At 43.5% G+C, this 20445-nt stretch overlaps 1 protein-coding gene across 2 annotated transcripts; it reads right to left on the reverse strand.

Annotated features, from left to right (window-relative positions):
• Positions 1-1654: 1654 nt before the first annotated feature.
• TNFRSF1A (TNF receptor superfamily member 1A) lies at positions 1655-19267 on the reverse strand. Of its 2 annotated transcripts, none has more exons than XM_017814864.1 (10): positions 19091-19267; positions 8309-8510; positions 7883-8011; positions 7430-7576; positions 5779-5860; positions 5387-5454; positions 5065-5187; positions 4698-4735; positions 3776-3932; positions 1655-3226 (listed from the first exon to the last, which is right to left on the reverse strand). In XM_017814864.1, exons 1-10 carry the CDS (start codon positions 19127-19129, stop codon positions 2925-2927), a joined length of 1287 nt encoding a protein of 428 aa, XP_017670353.1. In that variant the 5' UTR covers positions 19130-19267; the 3' UTR covers positions 1655-2924. The 2 variants fall into 2 exon arrangements, with proteins under 2 accessions (XP_017670353.1, XP_017670354.1); XM_017814865.1 differs by lacking the exon at positions 19091-19267 and adding an exon at positions 18291-18475.
• Positions 19268-20445: the final 1178 nt, after the last annotated feature.

Raw genomic sequence — 20445 nt, forward strand, 5'->3', positions numbered from 1 at the left:
TGTTGGGACGGAGAGTCTACCAATGTGTTTCCATAGAATCATGGAATGTTGCGGATTTGGAAAGGACCTTAAAGATCATCTAGTGCCAACACCCCCTGCCATGGGCAGGGACACCCTCCACGAGACCAGGTTGCTCAGAGCCCCATCCAACCTGGCCTTGAGCACTGCCAGGGATGGGGCATCCACAATCTCCCTGAGCAACCTGTTCCAGTGCCTCACCAAGCTCACAATAAATAATGTCATCCTAATATCCAGCCTAAATTTCCCCTCTTTCAGTTTGTACCCATTACTCCTTGTCCTGTCACTACAGTTCCTGACAAACAGTCCCTGTAGCCTCCTTCAGATACCAGAAGGTTGTTATGAGGTCTCCATGCAACCTTCTCTTCTCTAGACTGAATAGTCCCTACTTTCTCAGCTTGTCTTCATAGGGGAGGTGCTCCAGCCCTCTTATCAACTTCGTGGCCCTCCTCTGGACTTGCTCCAACAGTTCCATGTCATTCTTATGTTGGGGACACCAGAACTGTACACAGTACAATTGTAATGTAAATGTTCTATATTCGGGCATCATCGCTTCAGTGTTAGTTGCTCAATTAGTAGAAAGGCAAATAAATAAAATTACAGAAACAGTTGTGTTTTTCTGGCGGCTGCTCTGAGGCTCACAGGCAGCAGCGTGAGGAACCTCCACTCCCACAGTCACATATATATTACCCACCCAAGTCACCGTCATTACCTTCAAGAGAATTTCAGTGTTCTTGGAAACACTTTGTAGCCATGGATTTCTGTAAAACTCCTGCATGAAGCCACTGGCAACCAAGCAGTGGCCTGAGGCCTGTTGCTTGTGGCTTATGTTGTGCCATGACCTTTGAAACACGTGGATTTTAAATGATGGATTACATGGTTTGAGGTGTGGGGGGAAAAAAAAACCCAAGACTTAGAAGATTTCTGAGAATTTCCCCAGTTTAAGCACAGTTTCAATCTACAGCATGTACTTCTAATAGTTACAATGCTGCTGTGCTTGTTGAACATAAGTTATGAAAACAAGTGTATTACAGTGAGCTTTGTACTGTCTCTGATCTAAAAAAACAAACAAAAAATCATCCTCAATTAAAATAGTGTGTAGGCATAGCAAAACAAAGCCTCAAACTGGGAATTAAAAGTGACTTCAGTTTCCAGCTTTGCCATCGACTGTCAGGAATTTCCAGGTTTCAAGTAGGAAAACCTTCAAGTGGAATAGCCTTAACATGATGCTTTGGTTCCTCAGAAAAAAACATATAAGATTAACATTAAAGTTTAACCTATTATTATTCTTTTATTTAAAGATATTTTCCTGTTTAAAAAGCCAAATAAAAATCAAATTTACTCATTGCATATTGTTTAAAAATGCACTTTAAATGTGCTAGCATCCTCTTTAACTCTTGAATATCTGAGAAGACCTGTAACTGGATTTAATTTCAGTCCCACTTCCTGCCCTCAACTAACTTGTTGTCATTTGAGGTCAGCTAAGGTTTACATACAAAAGCACATAAAAGTTGGGTGGTTTTCCTAAATAAATGAGACCATCAAGCCACCCATGCTTGCCACTTTTGGAAGTTATTCACCTTCTTCTGCCCCCATCCACAGTCCCAGAAAAGAAGCTGATATGAACAAAACCAGAACAGAGATAAAAATATTAATTTTAATTCAGAGAATTTAGTGTATTTACAATAGAAAGTTTCTCTCTGGTCAAGGGATGAGAGACTAAAAAAAATTGATGTTACAAATGTGTGGACAACCTGCATCTGATGCAGGCTGATTGATTTTGCTACTTTTGGTTCACCCAGGGTAATAGCAGTGAGAAAATGATGGTGAGAGCCTGGACATGGTACCAAATGGCTCTCACACCCAAGCAGCAATCACAGAATGCAGTTCAGGAAGTAGTGTGAAGTTATTCAACAGTTGCTAAAATATATATACAGACACATACACAGTCCCATTTGCAGTTAGATTAGATTCATTGAATCATTCCGATAGATAAGCAGGTAGACACGAGCCTACCAAACTGTATAGAAGTGCAGATTTGCAGAGGTGCTCATGCTACCAGGTGCATAGGTACCATCTCACCCAGACATATGCATGCATTCCTTCCCACTCTGGACAAACACACAGGCAGGTGTTTTGTTAATGTTAACTTACATGGTTTCTAGGTATAGAAAAAAACTCAGAAAAAAAAGCACCAACTCTCTCATCTGACTCACTGGCTCAGAACACTTACTCCTCTGGAGTCTGAGGGAAATGGTGTGTAAAGGATACCATTCTCCCGTTTCTCACAGAGAGCCACAACTTCTGAATCTCAACGAGTCTTTTGCCACAGCGATAATTCCTAGTTGATACCGAGAGGGGGCAATCCTCTCCTGCTTCCAGAAATAGGCACATTTCCCCCCCCCCTCCCCCTTCCCCGCCACTTCCCGAGTAAGATTGAGCAATCAAAAGGCTGCAATGTGAGCCACTTCAACTGGTTGATCTCGCAGAAAAATAGACCTGCAAGAAGTGAGTAAGTGCTTTAGCATCTGAATGGGTAACCTAACCAAATTACCCTACAAGTTTCCCCACCACATGGTGTGTGGAGCACCTCTTTCAGCAACAACTTATCCATAGAGCAGCTGATCTATCAAGTCACTTGGAGCTCCTGTTTTCATCTTGGTCAGAGTCCACACACCTCTTCCTTTATGAGGTGCTTTCCCTCCTTGGAAAAGGAGTTGTTGCAGGGGTCTGTCGTGGCTTAAAGGTTGACTGGTTGAGAAGAAAACGTCGGCCTTCCTCTAGCATAATCTGCTGCTGTCTCCAACAAACCCAGCTGACGAGTGTTAGGAAGATGGGGAGATATGCAAAGAGAGTTATGATCCTCTCTTAACAGTCATAGCAAAGGCAACTGAAGCGGAAATAGATTAAAGATGGTTGTGGAGGCTGCAAGGTTGAGGAGAGTTCTGGTTTAGCAAAGCCTCTTGAATAGCATCACTGCAGCCACTGAGCTCCATCTGGTTGAGAACAGAGCTGATGTGCTCCACAGTTGCAGCACAGCCCATCTGCAGTTTCCACAGTCTAAGCATTTCATACTGAGCATCTCGTAAACGCCGATGGTCCAGCTCAATTCGCTCTAGATCATAGTCACTCAGACCCAGACGCCGCACAAACTCTTTCCACCGAGATGGCGGTACATGATCCACCACAGTGTAGAGAATAGCAGGGTCTGTGAGAAGAGAAGGAAAACTATGAGAAACAAGATTATGCAGCCTCAAGGAGAATGCAACTAATCCAGGGCTGGATGGTGCCTTGGGATCTTGCATTGCCCCCTCCTGTTAAGGTCTTTTCCAGAGTGATCACACAGACTCGTGTGATGTCCAGACTTGCTCTTATCCCTCAAAATGAAATGAGAATGCTTCCTATGCTCTTGTGTAAGGTTATGACCACACATGCTTAGGGCCTTGCTGCCATACATTGCTGAAAAAAAAATTGTTCTGGGTCACCACCCCAGAGGCATTAAAACTGACAGCATGTCAACACAATCCATTTTGCTGGTAGGGAAAAGGGACAACAGAAACGCCTTGCATAGATATTTAGCATCTACACATTCACAGGCTCTGGGCATGCTTCTGCCTTTGTACTGTGCCATGCATGAAGTATACACACAGGTCATGTACACTGGGTAAGATCTGTCCAACACACTCCTAGCTGCATCTGCATAATCAGGTTCTTGTTTGCCTGGGGAAAGAGGGAAGGATGGGGAAGTTCCACTTACTGTCTGGAAGCTGTGTCTTCCTCGCAGGTCTGACGCAGTCTGGTAACTCATGTGAACTTTGTGGCAGAGGTGCAGATGGTGTTGCATTCACTGGCAATTCTATTTCCTTCTGGGACTCAGGAAGAAGGATGGAAGTTTCATTTCTTTTTATCTCAACCTGAAAGATACATTGCTTAGTTCAGAATCACCCACAGCAGCACAATACACCTGTCTCCTGCAAGTAATCACTATCTTTATATACTAAAATTTATCCAAGACAGGTGGGGAGCAGGTGCTGAGATTTTAGTTCTTCCTATATGCTGCGTTTGAGCAGAAAACACCAAACATTTCTTTCCAGCAGAACCCTAAGAGTGTAACTCTTTTTTGGCACCAAAAACCAGTAGTCTGGAAAAAAACATTTCTTTACAAAATCAAGTAAGGCTGAGACCCAAAATCACCACCATTCTAAAACTCCACATTCCACCTTTCCTACCAGCCTTCTCTGTAAGGCTGTGGAAACCCCCACCTCAACTACTGCTTGGGCTCTCTTATTTACAGAGCTACACTGGACCTGAGAGAATGCTGTGAAGCAGCACTGAAAGGCTAGTGGAGTCAAGATCTGAAGTGAAATTAGTTAAATCCTTCAAGCTTGGGGTACACAGAGAGAAAAGGGGATTAAGGGCCAGCTATCTGAACAAAATGCATCCAGAAAGAAAAAAGCAAAAACCAGGAGTTTGAGAAGCATCCTCTAGAAGAAGGGAAGTAAAATGTTAATGGCTCCATCTTCTACAGAAGACGACTTCTGAATTAAACAGCCTTATTACTCAGCTCGTTTGAAAATACAAGGCTTGAAAACAGCCCATGGGGAAAAATATTACTCTTGATCCCAGGCTAACATAGTCAAAAGCGGAAGGTAAGCTCTTATACCCATCATCTTGCTCACCTCTGATACTGGCTCCTTGGTTGTCTGTGGCAAAGAAACTTCAAAGGAAAGAAAAAGAAGGCAGAAATTATTTTCACTTCCTCTCGTCCCAGAGAAAACAGGAAAGCAGCTATCACAGTCCTGCTCTCGAAAATGCAAAATGCACATATCCCAGCAATGAGCTCACATGCACTTCCACTCACAGCTGTGGGCATGGATGAAGAGTTGCAAGAACCTTAACAATAGCCTTAGCTATTGAGTTCTCTGGCCTTGCAGAAAAGCAGAGTAAAGGGATCCCACTTGTCCCCTCATGTGTGTGCATATACAGAAACACGCAGAAAACGATGCCTATCCCAATCAATATCACTGCATATGCTGCTGTACTCACCACAGGAGTAGAAAGGTGACATTATCCTATTTTCCCGGACCAGCTTCCCTACTTTATTTACAATGTAGAGGATAGAGATAACTCCAAATATTGCAACAAGGATGCCAAGGACAAGGGTCCCACCTGGACAAAAGGAAGAGAGCAAATGTGTGACTGACTAAGAAAGGGAGAGGTAAGTGCTAGAGGAAGAACGGCAAGTGAAGATATATGTAATAATATATAATGGTTTGAGAGAGTGGAAAAAACACTTTTCAAAAGGTATTAACAGAACAACAGCCCACACTGAAAAAATTCCGCTGCCCCTCAGTTCCCTGATACTCACTCAGCCCGGATGAAGTTGGTGGGGTAGTCACTGGGCTATGACACTGCAAGCATTCTTCTCCAGCACAGCTGAAAGAGAAAAACAGAGATGCGAGTGTGCATGAAATGATACACTAGCCATTTGCAATCATCCTAATTAACTGTTAGTCAAGATGAGCCTGCAAAGCAGAGCAACGCAGTGTGGCAAGTGGCTTTGGCTTTTTAGTGGGCTGTTGCCTACACAGAGGAGACTGAGGGTGGCAGAGGGGAAGACCTAATTGCCCCAGAAAGGCAGAATGTTGTAAAGTTATGTTTAGATGGAAAGAGCCTAGAGAAAAATTTCCTCCCTCTTTGGAGCTCATAACTGCTGTCTCTCCTACTCAGTGGTGGAACATCCAGAGTAAAAAAGCTCACCTGTTGCAAGGCTTGCAAATGTTACTACGTGACAGGAAGAACTGAGGCTTACACCTGCAAATTGTGTTCCTGTCCTTCGAACCTGTAGAGAAGAGAAGAAACTGTTGCCATAATCTGGACAGAGAAGAAAACAAAAGGAGAAAAATCCACCCCAAGATGGGTGAGAGATTACCCCTCTTTAAGCCCAGAAAACTGCTACTGAAAAAGAGAAAGAGGATTCAGTCTACATGCGAGACAGGATTGGAGGAGGATAAAGGTAAATTAAAGGCAAGAGCACCACTGTCCTTGTAGGTGGGTCACCTCTGTAGAGGCTTGGAAGGGGACTAAAACTACAATGCAGCTGAAATTGGTCTAATGTGCAAAAGCAGGAAAGTTACTCAAGTTCAAGCATGACAGGAAGGGGAAACCACATTAGTCAGGCAAAGATGAGGGAGAAGTGGTCCCTGAGCAGCTGGGACTGGTGAGGAAGTCAGTTCAGGGCAGGGAGAAATCACTTCAAGCCATGGGACACATATCCACTCTTGTGCTCTGATATTCTGTGAGTGGAAGGGGTAAGAAACGCAAGAGCTATCGCTTCTAAGCGAGTCACAGGATGGACAGTGAGTAAAACAGGTGTGAGGAGGAGCAGACAAGAATAGTAATGGAAGGACTTCAAGCTACATGAGAGGAGGGAAAAAGGTATTAGAACAAGCAGCATTCTGTGGCAAGTGAGGGACAGGACTAAAACAGTTCTACATCAACTAAGAGGGAAGGAAACTGCTCAAGGGTAGCACACGATGATGACTATTGTGGATAAGCACAAGTGTGGAAACCGTGACAAGATTACCAAGCACCAGAGGGAACACATTCACCAGAGAAACAGCAAACCTCGTGCTAGACAGGGTAAGAGATGGGAAAGGGATCGGGAGCAGCAGAATTTGCAAAGGAGAGGGGATAGCTTTAGGAGAGCAAGGTAAGAGGCACTTAAGGGACATTAGACTACAGCACAAAGTGGAGGGCAGCAAACAGTATTTGTTTAAGATCTCTAAATCCTGACTGGAGATGAGGCATCTTAGGACAGCTAACACAGGTACTTCTCCCAGATACCCGCATCATCTCAAGGTAATGCCCAATTCCACGGGATATAGTTCAGCATTACCTAAACAGCTCTTTACTTAAAAACACTGCACGGAACACTGTGGTGGTTCAGCAACCAACTGACAAGGAGTTCAGCTGAGTACTGGGACCAGCAGTATTTTCATCCATTGTACTCAAAGTCCTTCCAGCAGTTGTTAAGGGAGGAGCATGAGGAGAAAGACAAAAAAGGAAGGCAAGAGGGAAACCTGCTCTAGAGCATAAAGACCTTGCTTCAGGACAGGCAAGGCAGAGGCATCAAAATTAAGTAGAAAATATCACCTTACAACAGCCAAAAACCAGGAAAACGTTCAAGGACAAAAGGAAGAAACTGCGATAGAAAGCAGGGATTGATGGCAAGGCAGGAAAAAAATGGCAGTCTTTCTGGGGAAAGGGAGCAGACAAACCCAAGAGTTGTTCTGAAACTGCAATAATTTCAGGGCAATGCACTGCAGCATGTCAGAAATGAGCAAAGGGTTGTTAATGTCTACCCTAGTACAGTATGTCTGTACTGGAGCCATATCCTTGCCATACTCACAGCTGGCAATAATCCCATTGTCACATGAGCTGCAGTTCCTACACTGGAAGAGATCAGATTCAGAACCAAACTGATATTGATTCTTCTGACAGCCACATACAGTATCTTGCTTTGGGGTGCAGGGGGCCTCTACTATCTGCTGGAGTTCTGAGGAAAGAAAGGAGAAATGATTATTCCAACCTCTTCCCTCACCTTCAGCTGAGAGCACTGTTACAATGACAGGTATTGTTATCCCCTCGTTTTCACAGAAAAAGGCCAAAAAGGCCTGCAAATTGTGTCTCAGACTGTAATAATTTGGTAACCCTTATTCCTGCTGTCCCCAATCCCTTCCCATACACTATTTTACCCATTCGACTACTTACTTTTTCAAGCTTCCTCACTCACCTTGCCATCCCCTCCAGCCCCCACCCACCACCATTTTCCTCAGATCCTACAGATTTGATAATAACTCACCTGTACGGCAACGTGTACACTGGAAGCATTTAGACATGATGTTATCAACTGCTGTGAATGTGCCATTAGCACACGGAAGACAGACAGGTGCCTGGTCAGGCCGATCACAGTCTCTTGCTTTGTAGGTACCTGCAAGAAAATCACTTAATAGAGCTCTGACAGGAAGGCAAATGCATTGTCTTAGAGAGGACCGGAGTCACTGGTTCCTCAAAGAAACCCTGGAGTTTATGGTGTAAGGACCAAGTATGCTTCCTCTCACCAGTGTGAATGATGCTGACAGCCCAAAAGAAGAGATAAGGAATAAGAAGGGATAGGTACTAAGGAAGGGAGCACTGATGTAGCTGTAAGAAAGAGAAAGTTTGAGAGTGCAGGACAGGGAAATGCCCCTAAGGTGAAGGTTGCTACTACTGTATTTATTTTACGTACCTGCATGACACCTCATGCAGCAGTGGGTCTTTCTAGGATGTAGGTATTGGTCCAGTTGACAATGCACCTGCTTCTTTTCTCTCCTCAAGGGGTTAGAGGGGTCTCTTCCATCCAGAGCTACGCGATGGACTTGCAGTGTATATGGCACCGGAGCAATTTCCACAGATTCCTTTGTCAACACGCAGAGAAATGTTAGGATAACCTGTAAATGCAGATGGAGGGAGAGGGAGGGAAACAAGATGAGAAAACATCATACCCCTTGCAGACTGCACCCCTGACTTCAGCACTTAGAATTAAATTTTACTATAACAGTGAGTTCAATTTACTTGACAATTCTGATATTAGCACCCTCCACTGACAAATGTATGGGGGGAGATGATTTACAAAAAAAAAAAAAAGGCAAAAAACCCACAAAAACTACAAATGGATGCCTGTCATCTCTGTTACTAATATGCCATATAATGGTCTCTATGACAAACTGGTTGTATATAAAACAAATACTTTTCATGATGTGCAATTTACAGATAGAATGCTTTGAAAATGCTGCAGCTTGCAAAAAAGTTATGCAAGAGCAAAAGAATGTTTTTATTAAGGAAGGCAGTAAGGCCAGCCATGTAGAAACAGTTCCATGGAGAAGAATGCATCCAGTACTTGCAGTTCTACTGAGTAAATACACAAGATGGGAAGTCTGGAATAAGAAGGCAGAGGAGGATTTCAGTGCCTGAAAAGTACAGGAAAGCTTCCAAAACTACTCCTGAGCAAGTCAGCCCTAGAAATGTGGGAAATTCAGGTTTTCAACTTTTCCCCACATCAAATATACCTTTTAAACTGCAGCTGATAACAATCAGGCTGTACAGTCTGACACAAAAATGTGCATTTTCTTTTTTTTTCCTTTAAGATTTTATTTCTATTTTTCCACTTGAAAATTACTGTTGTCATGCCAATCTTAACAGAAATATTACGACTGGCATGACTGCCATATGACTGTAAGAGAGCATGAATGTGTACACACACACACACACACACACACACTAACAAAGGGTTAGAAGAACAGCCTGTACCAATAATGAAGGATGCCATTCCCTGGACACTTTTTTTTTCAAGACACTATTCCCAGCAGTGAAACTGAGAAATATGTTTATGTCATGGCCAAAGGTCTACACTCTGGTAAGACCACAGCATAGATGACTCATCAGCAAAAGATCCTGCACCAGGAGGATGGTAATGAGAGTGCAGCATATCATAAACCCTATTCCTTTTCCTGTTGGCCCAAAAGAAAAACAGACCCTAGGCATGTATTTCAAACATGCATCCAGACAAGGAAGAAACATACAACAACAAAAAGATGTTAAAAAAACCCAACAAACAAAACAAACCCAGGTAACAACTTGACCCAAGATTTGTGAAACCTGGATTCAGCAAGTTTCTACAGCAAAGACCCATCCCATCCCAGCTGATAACTCCTGAAGGATATGACAGATTTGCCCAAAACCTAGTTTGTAGTACCATAAAAAACTCCAGCAGCACAATGAAGACTTGACAACCAGCATCCCTTGTCATCCACATTGCACACAAGTGATCCTGGCCACACCATCTGACCATATTCTGAGTGCATTGCAGAGAGCTTGTGCCAATGCATCAGATCGTATGAATTGATGAAAATGAACTAATTTTTTTGCAAAAAACACCACCCCATGCAAATAATCTCACACAGAGATTACCTTGCTATCTTCCCTTTAATTGTAATGTTTGCCCAGCTTCCTTTTTTGAAAGTGGCAAGATGCCCAGCAGTACAGGCACAGCTTCAGAGTTCTGTTTCTTTTTTGCTTTTTCAGCTAGGAGAGTTATAGCAAAAGCAAAGTAAACCAGTAAGGGTAAACCACAATGCTGATACCAATTTTGTGGTTGCAAGCTTAAGAAAAGATACACAAAATGAGATGGCTATGACAGCCCCACGCTGTCCTGTTTCTCTCTCAGAATTAAAGCTTTGGGGGAGAAAGGTACATACATAAAAGCAACTTAAAACCTCAAGAAAGATGGGGCTTTGCAACTTTTACAAAGCTAAAACACCATTTTTCAGAGAGCTCTGTCATACAAGGACATATTCAATAGACCAGATGTTAAAATGGCAAACAGGAAAAGAGAACCACATATTTAAATAGCTGTCATTTCAGACTTAATTATCTGACCACAGGATAATTGTTAGCACTTCAACAACTCCTCTCTAAGAAACAAAAATTGTTTCAGCAGCTGACAGTCTTACAAGATTGCTTGCTTGCAGAAAAATGGGTAAAAGGTCATTCACACAGATGGTCTGGTCTGACACACAGCAATAATAAAAAAATCTGATTCTCTGGCCAATGATCAATTCTCTGATATGAGAATATATACAGTCAGCCCGTAAAGTCACACGAATCAGCAATAGAAACAAGATGAAAGTGTCAAAGATTAAGCCAAAAACACAGAGAAAATTGGTCAAGTACATCTTCAAAAATCAAAAGAAAACAGAAGTATTTTCAGTTTTTCAGATTAAGTGAAAGCGTGTCTATACGTGTAATAAAACCAGAGTTAACACATAATTACTGATCATAATCTGAGGAACAGAGAGTCATAGACCACAAGTGACTCACAAACCAATGACTCGGCCATCCAGAAAAATCATTCACGTGGTAAAAAAAAACCACCACCATTTTAAGCAACTCCCCAAGCCATTCAGCAGTACACTGATTTATACCAGCGACAAACTGCATAAAATTCAGGCCATACATGAAAGTAAAATAGTCTATTCTATTTCAGTTGGAAAGGATCTACAACAGTCATCCAGTCCAACTGCCTGATCCCTTCCTGACCAAAAGTCAAAGCATGTTGTTAAGGGCATTGTCCAAATGCCTCTTAAACACTGACAGCTTTGGGGCATCAACCACCTCTCTAGGAAGCCTGTTCTAGTGTCTGACCACGCTCTCAGTAAAGAAATGCTTCCTAGTGTCCAGTCTGAACCTCTCCTGGCTCAGCTTTGAACTATTTCCAGGTGTGCTATCACTGGATCCCAGGTAGAACGGATCAGCACATCACTCTCCCCTTCCCCTTCTCATGGAGCTGTAGAGAACAATGAGACCATCCCTCAGCCTCCATCTTTGCAAACTAGACAAGCACGGAGACCTCAGTAGCTGCTCACAGGACGTGCCTCCTCTGAGGCACAGGGCCTGCCAGCCCTTCCACCAGCTTTGTTGCTGTCGAAAATTATATATTACTTGAAAGTGGCTAAGTGCTTGTTTAACATAAGTTAGAATTGTTAGGCTGCAAGTTGAACTTGTAGGCTGCAATCTGAACCATATGGCTGTGTTGTGTAAGTCAAAGATGGATCATAGTGAAACATGGAGATAAAAACATACATGTTAATAATAAAAACCATGAACGTTAATAATAGTTAGAATAGACAAAGCTGTAGCTTAAACATTACTTAAAAATTAACAGCTAGAGTGTTAAAAAAATTTAATAGCCCATAGATTGTGGCATATGAGCTGTAACAACCATATTATAACATGGATTACAAAACTGGCCAAAACCCCCACCAAAACCAACCTAAGAGGATGTGACGGTGACCATACGGCAACCTCTTGGTAACGAAACAATGACGACAGAGAAGACTCCAGACCCTAATAATGTTTTGGTCCAGACTGTCATGTGAGGAATGGGGAGGTCAGATCATAAAGAGTATAATGGCCCAGAGATTTCTCTGTTCAGGGTCCCTCTTTTGAGGCACTTAGCTCCAGCTACCAGATATCATAATTGACTTGTGCCAATAAATCTATCCGATGGAGATGAGAACCTAGTGTCAAGAATTTCTTTAACAATTGCCATCCTCTGGGCATATTCAAGGACCTTCACATCACCCTGAAATGGTGGGGCTCAGAACTGCACCCAGCACTCTGTATGAGGCCACACCAACACTGAGCACAATGGGATGTTCCCCTCCCTCTGACTGGCTGGTGATGCCATGTTTGATGCTCCCCAGGACGTAGTTTCCCCTCTGGGTTGCCCGGGCACACACTGCTGACTCACACTGAGCTGCTGCCCACCAGCACCCCCAGTGCCTGCCCTGAAGGGCACTCTTCAGCCACTCCTCTCCCAGTTAATACTTGTGTCTGGCAGTACTGCATCCCCAGGTGCAGGATCCAGCATTTGGACTTGTTAGAGTTCATTCCATTAATCATTGCCCCGTGCTCAAATTTATCTAGAATGAATACATTGAACAGAACTGGCTTTAGAATTGAGCCCCGAGGAACACTGCTGGTGACCCACTGCCAGCCAGATGTAGCTCCATTTACCAAGCACTGAAGCCTCAAACCATTGATAAAAGCTCATCAAGGCACAGTTTAGAGGTCTTCTGCAAGTGAAATAAGGTGATTTTCCACTGTTAGATATACAAGATACTCCACTTCCCAGGAGAGAAAACAAGTACCCACTAACCAATGCTGCATAGAAAAGCAGACAACCTGTATTAACTAAGCTGAATGATAATTCAAACCACATCATGCACACTACTGATTCATATTCTCAGTGAGTGGGGACTGCCCAGGGAAAACAGAGTCAGCAAAAACTCTAGGTTTTACTTCTGAAACTGATGCAGGAATAAACAAAATATGTCAGATGAAAACCAGAATGCTGCTTCCTTAAAACATTACACCTCTCTGGGTGACAGCTACTTTCCCCTCACATTCTCCTCACATGTGAGGCAACCTTAGTTCCCTCTCGTGTCTCATGCCAGCACTTACTCAACAGCTACAGTTAAATAAATCAAGGCACAAGCGCAAAAGGTCTTCTATGCAAAGTTTTGACAGCTAAGACAGCAGTTAGAAGCCCCTTCACCATCTCCAAACTCAAATTTTCTTGAATTACTGCCACCACTACAATTCTCACTCTTGCTGCTCCTTCTGCCTCACCAGGCCATGCTCAGAGACCTGCAAGTAAGGTGACATCTCCACAGAGAAAGGTAAAGAAAGAAAGGAACAGCAAAGATAAAAGCGAAGAATACAGCAAGATGCCAGAAAGATAGGTGGGAGGGTGTAAATAATAAAGGTCATTTGACGGCAGTGTTCTCAGGCCAAGGACAAATAAGGCACAGTGTCTGAAACAGAGGGACAGCACAGGAAAGTGCAGCATATCAGGGCTACCATATTATCACCTCACAAGGCTAGAAATACCAAATTACTCAGCATGGATGCTGTGACTCTCTATCACATGCTCTGCCCTGCCTATGCAGGTCTGTAGCCCTGCTGCTACCTGCAAGGCTCCTTGCCCTCAGGGAGAAGGGTGGAGAAAGCAGGTACAGTGATACACATGACAGTGTGACTGACGAGAAAAAGAGGATGGAGAGGGTTGTGTTGGGAGCAAGACTCCCTCTCCAAGAAACTCAGTGTATGCCTAGAAGTGGGCCAGGGCTGGACACAGAAGGGAAAAACTTAGTGAGAAGGATGGGGATTAGACAACTGAGAAACAACTCCTAACCCACACACGGCCTGTTATGACCCCATGCCTATTCACATGAACTAATAGGTGTAGCAGGATGCTCTGCCTAAGTGGGAGTAAAACAGCTCAAACTTTACCCTATTTGCTAAAGTTAACAGTGGTGGATGGAGAAAGGGGTGTCATGCTGCTTTTGGTGTTGAGAATGCTGAGACCAGCCCAACTCATCAATCCCAAAGTTAAACATTCCGGGGATGTCAAGAACAGTGTTTCCTGACAGAAACTGGCACCAGTGAGGATGTGGTGAAGTTCCTGATAATGGAACTGATAGTACTGATAACTTATCTAAAGCTGCTGAGCTGACATGGCTAGCCTAGAAACATAGGAATGCCAGTCAATCACTTTATAGTATAAAAGCCTAGTTCCACATTTTAACAGCAGGCACTCCTAAAATATCCCTTCTAGGAGTGTCTGTGGAAACTCCTCTCTTGAGTGGCGACGCCCCTCCAGGTTACTCCTCAACATTGAGCAAAAGAGATCTGCCAACGATTGTTGGTATGGATGAGTAGCACCAGTCCATACTTAATAATTATTTTGCTAGCTTTAACATTGTTCCTTCAATATTGCTTAAAAAAAACCCCTATACTAATAGTTGTAACTATCTATATTGTTGGTAAATAATTGTGAACGAAGTCTTTTAGTCTAAACATTATCATCATCAAAAAAATAAATATTTTATACATGTAAATATATTTAGTTTGTCATTCTTAATCCTGCAGGACAAAGATGTACAAAGGTTCAATTGCAATAACTTACTCAACCGCTTCTCTCAAAAGATACTTCCATTTTGCAAATTCCATTTTTAAACTAATGAACTACCTGCAAATAAAAGGCATTATAAGTGATTAAAATGTCTCAAATATTTCTTAACAGAAAGTTCCCTTGGCTTAGGAACCCAGCATGATACACACTCAGTGCACAAGTATTCTACGTATTCGTCATCTGTTAGCCTTTTTGATGAGTCATACAAAATTAATCAGCTTGGATGTTCAGAGGAAAACAGAGATCCTGCTCAGATCAATGAGTTGTGAAAGAAATCAGGGTCCAGAATTACCCTTATGTTCTTTGACTGCTTCAGCCATTTCCAAAAGCTCTTTGAGGTTTGCCTTTGTTTTAATTTGCTATACAAAGATTCACGGGAAACCAGAACTTCTGCTTTACACATTGAGAAATGTGCATTAAAGCAACATTTACAGGAAGCTTTTCTCATTGCTCACTAAAACCTGGAAAGGTCAAAGAAGGCTACAAGAACTACATTATAAATAATCCCTCATTTTATGAAGATCAGATATAGGAATCCTGTATTTTAGGCCTTGTCTAAAATCAGGAGACTGACAATAGCTTTGATACAATGAAGAAAGGCCTTAGAAATCTTAACTTAAAACCCAATAAAATTGTGATTATCTATAAAGATCATGGACTTCCCATCATAAAATGTCATACATATATATACAGTATATAAAGTTAGAAGTTTTTATTTCATATTAGCAGAGAGAAAGAAAATAAAGGAAAAGTCAATAGGCGGTCACAATCATAAGAAAACTTCTTTTGAAATTTTTCTCAGAGGACACAGTGGTGAACACTGTGGCAGAGTCTTGAGTGCACTGACATGCATCACCCCCCTACTTTCCCTGCTTGGGTTCAGGGCTGAGTTCCACTGCTCTGCTGTACAGAGCACTGAAGGAACAAGAACTGTGGGAAGGCTCAAAAGGGTCATCCCCCTTCAATCCCCAAATGATTTTTCAGCTGGGCATGAGCCCTTGGCCCCTGCCCACCCTGTGCTGCAGATGTGCTCACGCCCCTTGTCAGTGACTCACTAGATGAATTTTTAAGTCATGTAATGCTAAAATGCTGAGTTCTATTCATTGGAACAGATGAATTCCTGTTTGTTTTAACAGAGAAATGTAGAGACATTGATTTGAGATGTGCTTTCTATTGTCAGGTTCCCAAGATTGCAAGAGAAAAATCTGTGCTTCCAAAGGAAGCAATCAGTTAACCAGGGATGATGATAAGATTATGCAAGAAACACAAGGCATCTGCCCCAAATACAAACAAAGCCTCTTTGTGATGACTAAAGAAAATGGGTAAAAAAGAGCAAAATGACGACATTGGTTTTACCCCAAATAATACTGCTAATGCAAAAAATTGATTACTTGATAAAAAGTAAGGGGAAAGCATCCAAACTGACAACACTGATTACTTACGAGAACATAAGTTACCACATAATTGAAATTAGCAGAGACTCGAATATGAATGTTTCATCTGGCTAGAAGCAGACAGTCCTCAAAACCAGAAATTAAAATCACATTAATCAGTACATAAAAAGTTGAATCAATCTGGTTGGAAAAAACAATTGAATTAATCTGGTTGGAAAATAAAACAGATGAAAATCTGGTTGAAATGCAATCAAATGCTGTGAGTTATTAGGAAAGGATTTGAGAACAAAACTGATAGTGTTCTTATGCCAATATAAAAATCCATAAGGACTGAACCTGGACCGTAGTTCTGGTCCCCAATTTTGAGAATATAAATTAACCCAGATATTATACAGAGAAAGGTAACAATGACAATCAGTGTTACAGACTGGCTGCCATAAAGGGAATGATTAAAAATACTGGCCTATAAAAGACAAAACTGAGTGGAGGATACTGTAGTGGGCCCAAAGTCATGAATGCCATGGAGAAGGTGAAATGGGATGACTGTTCTCTGTCTCCTCCAATACAAGAACTAAGAGGCATCAGATAAAACAAGCAGGAGATAGGCTCCAAACAAATATAGAGAGGTACTATTTTAGCCAACATGCAGCTGAGATGTGAGTCTCCCTGACAGAGTGCTGAGGGTGCCAGAAATGTGCCCAGGTTCCAAAAGTGATCATCACACTTATTAGCAGAAGAAAAAAAAAAACACACTCTGGGGTCCGAAATATGAAGATACCATTTCAACTCAGAAATTTCTACAGTCACAAATCACTGGAAGTGGAGAGAGTATTTTTATTTTTTATTGCTGTGCACTTGCCCTGCTCCAAAACACTTGGCAGACACCTGCTGTTGGCCACTATTGGAAACAGGATGGTGGCCCAACAGTTCTTTCTTACAATTCACTTGGTGGCCTGGTTTTCAATTTTTATATAATGTAGCTTCTAACTTCAAAATGACAATTCCTTTTACTTTCAAAAGGAATCAATGCCAGAAGCACCCTTGTGGCTATTTTGTCTTTTTTCTTCATAAAACTGAATTTTCTTTAAAAAATGAAACTCCCATTATAATTTTTTTCTTAATGAGACAGAAAACACACTGGTCTCAGCAAAGACAGATGCCATTTTGTCCACTGTAACAATTAGAAGTGCATGGGAAAAACGCAGAGCAGCTGAAGTTAGTTTAAGGACAGGCAAAAAGAGAAAATGCATGGAAACAGGCTACAGGAAATTTTAAAGAGTCACAGGAAACATACAAGAATCAGAAAACTAGAAAGGCAGCATCAAGGGAGTAAGAAACACCATGAGGGCAAACAAAGGATGATATGCAAAGTAAATGGCAGATGGAAGGGCATGCAACAGAGTAAGAATTGTAACACTGAAAAAAATAATATGATTTTATGGAAAAGATAAACATTATCTGTAGGGAGTACGCTGGTATTGAGAACTTGAAATGACAAGCAAATAGGAGGGGGGAAATTTCCTCAAAAAGATATCCCACTGAAGGACACTTCCTCCAGCATATACAATTAATTTGAGGAATCCAATTATTTTTGAGGAATCCAATTATTTTTTTTTTGCATTTTATTGTCAGTAATATGAATAATATCACATATAGTATCTGAGTTACAGTGAAATGTGTGCACCACTATTCATAAACCAGAAATACACTTTTTCAGGTTTGCTAACTTTGAAATCTACCCGTACATCAACAGTTTATGTACCCTACCTAGGTCCCAAGATGGTAAGTGATCCACAGTTAGAGCCAAGGTGTAGAGTGCTCCTACTCCAAAGTTTTAGTTGTGTTGTCCTGCCAGTGCTAGATGTCTTATTACCTGGTTTCCAAACTTTCCAAGCAGAAAAAAAACAAAACAAAACAAAACACACTCTTCTGGAAGAAGGTAACATTGAGTGACATAGTTGCAACTTTCTGACAGCAAATTAACCACTAACCCAGCATTACAAGTCCAGTGCAGCCAAGTGAAAGTGTGTTACTAGGATGCTCAGGTATTTAGGTATAAACCGTTTGACCTTGTAGCCTCTACAGCAGAATTTATAGCCATGTCATGATGCTGAGTGATGCCACCCCTACTGTTACAGATGTATCACACCTCTGCTAATACCGGATGGCCATTCATGTCTAGCAAACAGGTCATTCATAAAACTCTCAGATTTCTTTTACAACTTTTTCGCACACAAAATTACAACGAGCATCTTAAAAGTCTTGCCCTAAGATGCCCAAGAAGGCTAAAGAAGATTTACCGGCAAAGCTGAACTTGCTTGTATCCAAATCCCGTGGTTTGGGACATAGCCGCGGACCCCTAATCTTTAAACGCCCGCAAGGCGGGGGCGGTTCGTCTCCGTCTCCCCCATGGCGGCGGCGGGAGCGGAGCGGATGCGATTCCAGCGATCCCAGCCCGGCCGGCTCCGTGCTCCCGGCGAGCCCCGGACCGCCCCGCGCCCCGCGAGTTAACGGCTGCGCCGCGGGCTCCGGAGAATCCGCCGCCTCTCCTGTAAGCCCAGACGCCTTTTCCCTGACTCAGGAATAAGTCCCGGAAACGGCGCCGGCGAAGTCTGTGCCCAGCGGAGGGCGGGGAGCGGAGGGAGGGAGGCAGCGAGCCCCACCGGGCTCGCCGCGGTCCCGCTGCCCGGTGACGCCGCGGGTGCCCAGCTGATGGCGCGGCTCGGCTTCCCGACCCGTTACCGTCGCTCCTGCCGCTCCGGCAGCAGCCTCGACCGCCCGCCTCGCCCCGCCGCGGACTCACCGAGCCCCGTCGCCCCCGTCTCCGCCCCGGCGCGGGGCTGCCGGGATGGAAGCCACAGCCCCCCGGAGAGGGCGAGCAGAAAGCGGGCTGTCCGGAGAGCGGCAGCGATGCGGAGCCCTACGGCGGCGAGGAGGGTCGAAGGGAGCCCCGGCCCCAAAGCTCGGCGGCGGGCACCGCTTTGCAGACTCGCAGTCGCCCGCAGGTCCGGGGGACCGGAGCAGTTGCCTGGCGAGGCGGTGCCCCGCCGGCGCACGGTCCCGCTCCGCCGAGAGCGGCGAAGTCCTCGCCGTGACTTACCGTCCCCAGCGAGGTGCGGGGCAGCGCCGGGGCGCGCATGGCTCCGCGGCCCGCTACATCCCCATGGCAGGGCCCCCCAACTCCAGAGGAAGCCGTCCCAGCCCTACGCAGCCCCGGCCGGAGCAGCGCGGAGAGTGACTACCCCTTCTCCAACTTCCTGGCAGCGGCAGCAGGAAAGAGAGCGGCGAGCGGGAGGCGGCCCGGAGCGGCGCCGCGCCCCTCCCGCCCTCCGCCGCGCACAGGCTGGCGTCGGCAGTTTTCCGTAAAAACCGAGGTAGATAAGCTGAAGAAAAGCAACGGATGGCTAAAACTGCTACAAAACACACGGGAGAGGAGTCGGAGGAGGTTCACTGCAATCTTAAAATTCCTTGACAAAGGAGTGTTTCATCCTAAATACGTAATTTTCGTGTGAAACTTAACCATGTACTTGTAAGAAAAAGACTTTTTGCATCTTAACGGCCTTAATTTTAAAGAACGGCATTTTTTCAGCCATGATCAGCATTTTTAGAGTCTATATGAACATCCTGTAGTTTTAATTTAAAACACACATTTTCTTGTATGCTCCAATGAACCAGCTGTACTGATAGTGCAAATATAAGCAAAACCTACATAACATTCTGCATAAGCTCTGCTTCATTTAATATATGCTCTTAGCATGTTTGAAAAACAAAAATACAGTTAGGAATAAGAGGCTAAATGATAAAGAACTCCCCTTCATTTATTGGCCATTTAGACCTCCCTTTGTTTTCTCCAAGTATCTCTCTACTAAGTCAAAGGCATTAAATCAAGGTACAAAGTGTTGTTTTGGAAGAACTTGCCCATTTCATGTGTATAAGCCCAAAATGGGTACAAAACACTCCATGAACTGCCTGAATTTCTGTGGACAAATCCAAACACCTCCAGAGACTGACTGTGCCTACTATGGAGTTGCTTATCTGCTGTGTGGAAGCCAACAACGGCACGTGCACAGGACAAAACAAGGAGGGCACTTTTCCGCACTTCAGGCTTGGAACAGCTCTGACTTCCTAGCTGCAAGTCCCAGGAGGGAAGGAAATAGCAGAATAACCACTTATCAGGTTGCAGCCATCTCCAGGGGAGAGGTGGAAAAGACCAAGTTTTGTCCTGTTCGTTTCCTTGCCTTGAATGAGGACAATACAAAATTAGACCCTAAAGGGAAAATTCTTGCACACCGACGAACACATTCTGCAAAGAAGGAAATATTTTTAATAGTCTGTTTCAGGTTTAGCACATGCTGTCATGTGAGTGGATGAGGCACACCCTTCAGTCTTCATGGACCCTCAGCCTTCAAATAAAAATAACCAAAACAAACCCATTTCTCTAGAACCACACAAATG

Source organism: Lepidothrix coronata, unplaced genomic scaffold (genome assembly GCF_001604755.1).
Source record: "Lepidothrix coronata isolate B3197 unplaced genomic scaffold, Lepidothrix_coronata-1.0 Scaffold46, whole genome shotgun sequence".
NCBI classification, from domain to species: domain Eukaryota; kingdom Metazoa; phylum Chordata; class Aves; order Passeriformes; family Pipridae; genus Lepidothrix; species Lepidothrix coronata.

Bases quoted from the DNA above. Each gene is read 5' to 3' on its own strand.
- TNFRSF1A (XM_017814864.1), bottom strand. From the start codon at position 19,129: ATGCGCGCCCCGGCGCTGCCCCGCACCTCGCTGGGGACG. The intron at 8,511-19,090 runs GTAAGTCACGGC...CTGCATTTACAG, and splicing joins CCCGCACCTCGCTGGGGACG to GTTATCCTAACATTTCTCTG. The intron at 4,736-5,064 runs GTGAGTACAGCA...TTTCCTTTGAAG, and splicing joins GTCACCTTTCTACTCCTGTG to TTTCTTTGCCACAGACAACC.